Consider the following 9,136-nt stretch of genomic DNA (forward strand, 5'->3'; position numbering starts at 1 on the left):
ACAGACAGACAGACAGACAGACAGACAGACAGACAGACAGACAGACAGACAGACAGACAGACAGACAGACAGACAGACAGACAGACAGACAGACAGAGGAGAACAAGGAGAATCACAGACAGACAGAGTGACAGACAGACAGTTGTATCTTCAGTGGTGCTTTTTACATGTTGCATTTGTCTTAAACATGAGCTGGTAAAAAAGGAGGGCTATGTTTCACCGGTCACTGGTACAGTAAAAGTTGAGAAACACTTAGCTTCTACGAATCTGAGAGTGGAAGACTCCTCTCTCGTCTCTAACATCTTTGTAAACAGTCACATCACAAGTCAGACTGTTGAATAAACTTCATTCGAAAGTACTTTACTTTGTCTACAGATTTCTTTCCTTATGCACAGGAGGTAACCTGTGACAAAATAGCCACAGAGTAGTGTTTATTAACCTGATTTTCAATATGCTGGTCTGTATGTCAGTTTGTGTTTTCAATGCTGATGCAATTCGCACAGGACTTGCACAATATAGTATGTCAACAATGACAGAGTTTAACCGAAGAACAGACCAAAGTTGTCCCATGCAATCAGCTGGCAAACATCCTACAGCCAAAAGGACCAACAGCAAAGACAACCGGCAAATATCATTGTATTCAACATTCTGACCTGTAGAGACAATTGCATCTTTTTTTACAGCGACTTCTTTCAGACTGATTTCTGTGGAATAACCATGGTAACAGTCTCTGATATTTGGACATAGACAAGCTGTCCTATAGTTGCCTAGGTTATGTTTCAGTAGCATTACTGCCTGTATGTGTAAGTAGTAGGGGTTGCGCGCTCGCGGTTATGTGGGTTGTTGTACCTGAAATGCCAGGGCTGAATATCTGCCCCAGTCCGCCCCTGAAGAGGGGTGTGCCCTCACTGACTGTAGTTCGGCAACCGGTGTTAGACTAATCAAATAGCCTACAAGCACTCTGATCTCATGACTTACTTCCTGGTCGTCTTTTTCCTTCTGTGAAGTGCCTGTGTTATCGAACCTGCTACTATGGTTATTCTAAAAGGAATACCGTCCATTCTGTCGCCAGAGCTGCTGTATGCCCTGGCCAAGATGGGCCACGGAGACGAACTGGGTAAATAAATCAGTTTAGCTACGCTCGTAAGAGCGAACATGGAACTTGCTGGTTCAGTGAAGGTCTGTGAACGTTTCCAGGTACAGCAACAAGTTCTAAGACAATGACCACACATACCCGTGCAAAAGGTCTGAAAACGGACACATGTATACAATAAACCCTTTTTCCATAACGTTATCGAGACAATTAAGAAGGAATCTCGACGTAACTTGTAAGGACGTTAGAAGCAAAATTATGTTTTCATCAAAATATGCATTATTGTGAACTATGACAATGTCGTAATAAAGACATTGGAATATGTCGCAAGAGGATAATTTGCCATTGTTAAACTCGCCCGATCACTTTCCGTCAATGCATGTCGATTTATCTCGTTGGCCATATGCCTTACCCCTTGTGCCTTATTGCTTAATCATTGCAGTCAAACGAGTTAAATCGACATCCATAAGGGCTGTTAAGCGGGACGCAATGCAGGGTGACTCTACAGCCGTTAGCCCCGGTGTAATGGCCAGATACCACAAACCTCAGGGTGCCTTATTGCTTAAACTGGTTACCAACGTAATTAGAACAGTAACTTTTGTTTTGTTACACCCATGGTATACGGTCTGATATACCACAGCTTTTAGCCAAGCAGCATTCAGGGCTCGACCCCGGTGTTGTAAATGCATCTCCTTTGCGCACTATAGATACATCCGACAGGAGTTTGAGTGATGAAAGTTGGAGAGAGGATCTCCAAATCTCTGAGCAAGAAACACTTGGATGAACTTTTTTTTAAACGAATGGTAGGCTATTTTCTGGCAATTCTGCCATTATTATGTGCCAGATGTTAAGACTGCAAAACATTTATAAATGGCCCATTTCAATAGGCGTAGGCTGCAGACTAAAATCTAGGTTTATCATTGTAATTCAACTTTGCCATAGTTTGCTTAGATATATGCAGGTAGCCTTTAGCCCCTGATAGGCCTACATCTTATTTTGGATAGTCTACAGTAGCCTAGGCAAAATGTAGGCAAGCTGTGAACTGAACGATTTAGCTGCTTGCGTAGTTCAAAATAACACACATTTATTCACATTTATTCCCCCATTTTGTTACCTTACAGCCTTATTCTAAAATGGATTAATCAAAATCCTCAGCAAACTACACACAATACCCCATAATGACCAAGCAAAAACAGTTTTTTAGAAATGTTTGCTAATTTATAAATAATAAACAGAAATATTATGTGGCATTATGTTTAGCAAAAACCAAGCCATGAGGTCTACGGAATTGTCCATAGAACTCCGAGACAGAATTGTATCAAGGCACAGATCTGGGGATGGGTACCAAAAAAATGTCTGCAGCATTGAAGGTCCCCAAAAACACACATTCTTAAATAGAAGAAGTTTGGAACCACCAAGACTCTTCCAAGAGGTGGGAGCTCGGCGAAACTAAGCAATCGGGGGGGAAGGGCCTTAGTCAGGGAGGTGACCAAGAGCCCGATGGTCAATCTGACAGAGGTCCAGAGTTCCTCTGTGGAGATGGGAGAACCTTCCAGAATGACAACCATCTCTGCAGCACTCTGCAACACCAATCAGGCCTTTATGGTCGAGTGGCTAGACAGAAGCCACTCCTCAGTAAAAGGCATATGACAGCCTGCTTGGAGTTTGCAAAAAGGCACTTAAAGACTCACAGACCATGAGAAACAAGATTCTCTGGTCTGATGAAACCAAGATTTAACGCTGTGGCCTTAATGCAAAGTGCCACCTCTGGAGAAAACTTAGCACCATTCCTACAGTGAATCATGGTGGTGGCAGCATCATGCTGTGGGGATGTTTTTCAGCTGCAGGGACTGGGAGATTTGTCAGGATCAAGGCAAAGATGAATGGAGCAAAGTACAGAGAGATCCTTGATGAAAACCTGCTCCAGAGTGCTCAGGAACTCAGACTGGGGCAAAGGTTCACCTTACAGCAGGACAACAACCACAAGCACACAGCCCAGACAACACATGAGTGGTTTTGTGACAACTCTCTGAATGTCCTTGAGTGGCCCAGCTAGAGGCCGGACTTGAACCCGATCAAACATCTCTGAAGAGACCTGAAAATAGCTGTGCAGCAGCGCTCCCCATCCAACCTGAAAGAGCTTGAGAGGATCTGTAGAGAAGAATGGGAGAAACTCCCCAAATACAGGTGTAGCTTGTGGCATCATACCCAAGAAGCCTCTAGGCTGTAATTGCTGCCAAAGGTGCTTCAACTAAGCACTGAGTTTTTTTTTTTTTTTTCACCTTTATTTAACCAGGTAGGCTAGTTGAGAACAGGTTCTCATTTTCAACTGTGACCTGGCCAAGATAAAGCATAGCAGTGTGAACAGACAACACAGAGTTACACATGGAGTAAACAATTAACAAGTCAATAACACAGAGAAAAAAAGGGGAGTCTATATACAATGTGTGCAAAAGGCATGAGGAGGTAGGCGAATAATTACAATATTGCAGATTAACACTGGAGTGATAAATGATCATGTACAGGTAGAGATATTGGTGTGCAAAAGAGCATAAAAGTAAATAAATAAAAACTGTGGGGATGAGGTAGGTGAAAATGGGTGTGCTATTTACCAATAGATTATGTACAGCTGCAGCGATCGGTTAGCTGCTCAGCTAGCTGATGTTTGAAGTTGGTGAGGGAGATAAAAGTCTCCAACTTCAGCGATTTTTGCAATTCGTTCCAGTCACAGGCAGCAGAGTACTGGAACGAAAGGCGGCCGAATGAGGTGTTGGCTTTAGGGATGATCAATGAGATACACCTGCTGGAGGGTGTTGCCATCGTGACCAGTGAGCTGAGATAAGGCGGAGCTTTGCCTAGCATGGCCTTGTAGATGACCTGAAGCCAGTGGGTCTGGCGACGAATATGTAGCGAGGGCCAGCCGATTAGAGCATACAAGTCGCAGTGGTGGGTAGTATAAGGTGCTTTAGTGACAAAACGGATGGCACTGTGATAAACTGCATCCAGTTTGCTGAGTAGAGTGTTGGAAGCAATTTTGTAGATGACGTCGCCGAAGTCGAGGATCGGTAGGATAGTCAGTTTTACTAGGGTAAGCTTGGCAGCGTGAGTGAAGGAGGCTTTGTTGCGGAATAGAAAGCCGATCAAACGGGTTTGAATACTTGTGTAAATGTGATATTTCACCTTTTTTTTAAATACATTTGCAAAAAATTATAACCTGTTTTTGCTTTGTCAATATGAGGTATTGTGTGTAGATTGAAAAAAAAAACTGAAAAAAACATTTAACCAATTTTATAAGGCTGTAACCAAACAATGTGGAAAAAGTCAAGTGGTATGAATACTTTCTGAAGGCACTATATATATATATATATATTGATATATTTTTTAAGAGATTCCATGGCAGCTGGTGCAATTTAGAAGTATCCCAAAAACCAGCATATATTTTTCTCCCCGACATCATTTTATATAGGCCAAATATTAGGTAAAAGCACTGACATGGCAACCCTGGTGCCGATGCATGTAATCGCGTTATCAGAGGCTCGTGATCAGTTACGTCCGAAGGTTGGTTTAATCGAACAAACACTTTTGGTATTTGTTTCTCGGCAAAGATAATTTTGAGGAGATGGGAATTTCCATTGGATCGTACTATCGCCTGATAGTGTATGTTGCCCATGCCTCGGGCCGTGCGGTGCATTCTGGGTTCTTTGGGACAAGGAGTCAATTGGGCGCAGGGTGGGGCGTTATACATTTCTCCATTCCTTGTCCAGCACTATAAATTCCTCATTTTTTTTTCCAATAGATTCCTATCTCTTATTTCTCTAATATCTCTGGTTTCTGTAGAAATCAAAAAGGCTACGCTGCGCACTTAACGACGGCGTGTGGGAAGGCAACCATAATAATTTGGCTGTACTCAATTCCTTTGACCAGCAGGTGCCACTTTAATGTAATATTTTATATCGATCTCGTCTTTTACTGTTCTGTACTTTGTCATGTGTACGTTTTTTTGTGGACCCCAGGAATGTGCAATAGCTAATGCGAATCTTCATAAACTAAGCACTGTGTTGAAGCATTGAGTAATTCACTTATTTTCGACACAATTGGCAATGATGCCTCAATGCTTCAGGAAGCTTCATTTCCCCATCCCTAGTGTCAGTGCAGGTCTAGGAATCCACATTTACCACATGTGGTAATGTTGAATGTGCATAAAGATGTCAGAATTCAAATATGACATCATTGTTTTAGCACTATCCACACTTGAGTTTTTAAACTACAGCGTGTGATATGGTTTAATGTAACAATACAATGTAACAATAAATCAGCATATTGTTTAAGTTGCCGGAGTCTTGAAGCTAAAATTGGGATCATGTATACATGTATGCAATAGTCAATAGAAGACATTACAGTTTTCGTTTATCCCCCATCCAATCAATCTGGCAACAAATGTGTCAACTCATCTCTCAACTCAAACTCCTGGTTACAGATTGAAGTCTCAAACAAGGACAATAAAGAGATACATTGATATATTTGAATTCATTGTCTCGTTACAGTCCTGGCTGATACAAACTTCCCTACCTCCTCCACCTGCACCTGCGGTCCCATTGAGATCCGAGCTGATGGTAGGTGTATAGTTAACCTTTACTTAACCAGGGGAACAGAAAAAACACTGGATACTTATGCTGTGTAGTACCGGTATGTAGTATACTTGTATTTTTTTCCCCTGGCAAAAATGAAAACACGATGTATGTAAAATGTTGTTTGCTATAGCATGGAAAATAATAAATAAATCATTGTTTCCAACATTAGGGCTGTTTTCCTAAAGAAGTTAAATCTGCTTTGTGTTTTGTTTCCTTGCCAGTGTGTCACGATACTGGCCCTAATTAAAGTGTGTGTTGTATTGTATCATATGGTCAGTCTCTGTGATTTTCCTGCAGGTCTAGGGGCTGCTGAGCTTTTGGAGGCCATTTTGAAGCTATTGCCCCTGGATACCTACGTCCCCAGCCCGGTAGGTCCCCAGCAACTGGAAATGTCAATATGTCACATCTGGAGAGCTAGCTGGCCAGTGACCAATTGTTTTGTGTGCATGTGCGTGTGTAGGCTGCCGTGATGGAGTTGGTGGACAGTGACAAAGAAAGGGGACTAGCCACTCCTGTATGGGATATCTTCAGACAGAAGCTGGCACATGCTGGGGTACAGGTGAGTGGATAGGGGTGAACGCGTGCGCACACACATACTTATATGTTGAGGAAAGTTATGGTGTGTTCTGTGTCCAGGCTCCTCTAGAGAAGGTGGAGAGATTTGCATTCTATGAACGAGCCAAGAAAGCCTTTGCTGTTGTAGCAACTGGGTGAGATACAGGTTTTTCTCTCTTTGTGTGTGCGTGTCCGTGTGCGTGTGTGTATCAGTGTAGATAAATGGAGTGACAGGTAACCTAGCGGTTAACAGCGTTGGGCCAGTGACCGAAAGGTCTCTGGTTCGAATCCCCCAGCTGGCAATGTGGAGAAATTGGCCATTCTGCCCTTGAGCAAGGCAGTTAACACCCAACAACAACTGCTCCCAGACCGCCGGTGACGACAATTAAGCCAGCCCCCTGCACCTGTCTGATTCGGAGCGGTTGGGTTAAATGGTGGAAGACACATTTCGGTTGAATTCATTCAGATGTGCAACTGACTAGGTATCTCTCTGGTTTTGTGTGTGTGTGTTTACTGTGTCCCTCTCTCTCTATAAACAGGGAGACAGCGCTCTATGGGTGCCTGATACTGAAGAAGGGAGTCATCCCGGGTGAACTACTAGATTGACACACAACAATGAATGTTATCGACGGGGCACAACCAAATTTTGCATTACCTAACAAATGACCTAAGAATTTGAGTTTGCATGTTTCTGAGAAACATCTAGATTTTCTTAAAAAATCTATATTATTTTAATGTTGATGTCAAGATCCATCTGAAATCTAAAATGCAATGTATCAACTGTAAATAAACATAGTGATTTTTCTATTTGTATTCCATGTGAATGATTGTTAAGTAGATGTAAGACAGACATTACAGTAGAGGTTACAAGTGTCTTTAATGTCTTAAAAGATTGACTTATACAGTACTGGTTACTAAACATATAATAAATGGTTAAATCCATACAGTGTTAGTTTATAGACTTCTATAGAGTCTTTTAACCTACAGCTTTTAACCAAACAATTAATTTTGAAATTCTCAACAAAAATTCTCAAAACCATATTACCATCAGTGAAATAAATTATTTCATTATTAGCATAATTATTTTTCTCATCATAACCAGTATTTGATTGGATGCAGTAGAGCTGTAACTGACTGTAGAGCTGACAGTCAGTTAGGGGGCAGATATCATGGGTCTTAGGTGTTTAATTAATGATGATTGAGGTAATCCAGGTCCTCCTCTGGTTCTCTGTACATCCGCTGAGAGGGCCGATCGGCAGACTGCTGCCTGTCCTGGCCACTCTCATTCACCTGAACAGGTACAGGCCAGTCACCATGGTAGAGGTCATCCCTGTCTTCCTCTGGTTCACTATGACCCTTGACCTCTGCCCCTACAGCAGAGAGCTCCCCCTGGTGAGGCACGTCCACTTGGTACAGCCCGTCTCCCCTCTTCATCTCTGGATGGTAGAGTTCGTCCCAGTCCTGTTCAGGGTGCTGTGGATCCACCTGGCCTGAGAAGAGATGAGAGATGTTATCTAGATCTATCCCAGCCTCCTGGTAATACTTGGTGTCATCCTCCTCTAGGGGCTCTGTCTGGATGGCCATCCCAACGAAGGTGTCCTCTGGCTGAGATCGGGCTCTGGCCAGGTCAGCATCATGTGTCTGCTCCATGGATGGGTGGTATAGATGGTCCATGTCCTCCTCGGGGGTGGAGTATCTGCCTTGAACTACCTCTTTTTCTACCTTCTTTCTCTTCCCACCTCCCCCTCTCATGTTCTTCCAGATGGGCATGACAGGGTGGATGTCATTGTTAGTGATGCCCATGTCTTCGGGAGCCTCCACCTGCTTCAGCCCCAGATCAAGCATCACCTCCTTTTCAGACCTAAAGAGGGAGTGTGAACAGTGAAGCATTATTACTGGGTGGAGGGAGAGAAACGCAGGCCGGGATTCAATCTGTATAATGCTGTGGACAATGTTACTGCGTTTGTGGAAATCACATTCAAGGTAAACGGCGCGTTGTCGACAAAGTGCGATTGGATTGCATCCCGGCTTTAGGCTGATACACATTTTCTGCACAGGTCTGAATATTTTATTATATATGAACCGAACGATAACAGAACAGAGAGGACTCACATCAGAGTCTCCTGGACTGCAGACTCAGCCACTTTATCCTGCAAGAGAGAGAACAGAAGACTGGTGCATAGGAGAATAACAGTACCTAGTACACTGAAGGGAGGCGAGTACATAAATTGAAGTAAAGTTATATTTATGCAGTCTACGGTACGTACCCAGGACTTGTATGGCTTGGCTGAGTTGCCATAAACCAGTAGAGAGATGCAGATCAACACAGAAATTCTGAGAGGAAGAGAGACATGATGATCAACTGACTATTGATGATTATTAACCTGATTAACTGACAACTGATTCACTGTGTTCTGTACTATACGGCAGTGGTTTTCCTCTGAAAGTACAGGAAGAGGTTCTTACCTGAACATGATGTCTCTGTGAAGTGTTCTTCCTGTGTGTTTCTCAGCTGATATTATAGTCTGGGTGATACACACACCTGTCCTGACACACAATAGATCAAAGGTTGTATAATAAACTCTGATTTCGACCTTTGAACTCACCCAGTTATTCAGTATTATTAGTCATGTTGGCTGTCATGTTGGGGCGGCAGGGTAGACTAGTGGTTAAACTATTGGACTAGTAACCTGAAAGGTTGCAAGTTCAAATCCCCGAGCTGACAAGGTACAAATCTGAACAGGCACTTAACCCACTGTTCCTAGGCTGTCATTGGAAATAAGAATTTGTTCTTAACTGACTTGCCTAGTTAAATAAAGGTCAAAATAAAGAATGTTTGGGTTGTTTGGCTATGACA

At 42.8% G+C, this 9,136-nt stretch overlaps 2 protein-coding genes across 3 annotated transcripts; one reads left to right on the forward strand and one right to left on the reverse strand.

Annotated features, from left to right (window-relative positions):
- The first annotated feature begins 927 nt into the window (after positions 1-927).
- fuom (fucose mutarotase) lies at positions 928-7,084 on the forward strand. 2 transcript variants are annotated; one of them, XM_046359115.1, is made up of 6 exons: positions 928-1,117; positions 5,638-5,706; positions 6,022-6,092; positions 6,185-6,283; positions 6,339-6,434; positions 6,819-6,836. In XM_046359115.1, exons 1-5 carry the CDS (start codon positions 1,033-1,035, stop codon positions 6,396-6,398), a joined length of 384 nt encoding a protein of 127 aa, XP_046215071.1. In that variant the 5' UTR covers positions 928-1,032; the 3' UTR covers positions 6,399-6,434; positions 6,819-6,836. The 2 variants fall into 2 exon arrangements, with proteins under 2 accessions (XP_046215071.1, XP_046215070.1); XM_046359114.1 differs by having other exon boundaries at positions 932-1,117; positions 6,361-6,434; positions 6,819-7,084.
- A 53-nt stretch (positions 7,085-7,137) lies between these two features.
- Positions 7,138-8,811, reverse strand: si:ch211-217g15.3 (uncharacterized protein LOC368914 homolog). The gene is made up of 4 exons (XM_046359113.1): positions 8,746-8,811; positions 8,547-8,613; positions 8,392-8,429; positions 7,138-8,140 (listed from the first exon to the last, which is right to left on the reverse strand). The coding sequence occupies exons 1-4, from the start codon at positions 8,751-8,753 to the stop codon at positions 7,468-7,470; spliced, it is 786 nt and encodes a 261-aa protein (XP_046215069.1). The 5' UTR covers positions 8,754-8,811; the 3' UTR covers positions 7,138-7,467.
- Positions 8,812-9,136: the final 325 nt, after the last annotated feature.

The sequence above is a fragment of the Oncorhynchus gorbuscha genome, linkage group LG08, assembly GCF_021184085.1.
Source record: "Oncorhynchus gorbuscha isolate QuinsamMale2020 ecotype Even-year linkage group LG08, OgorEven_v1.0, whole genome shotgun sequence".
NCBI classification, from domain to species: domain Eukaryota; kingdom Metazoa; phylum Chordata; class Actinopteri; order Salmoniformes; family Salmonidae; genus Oncorhynchus; species Oncorhynchus gorbuscha.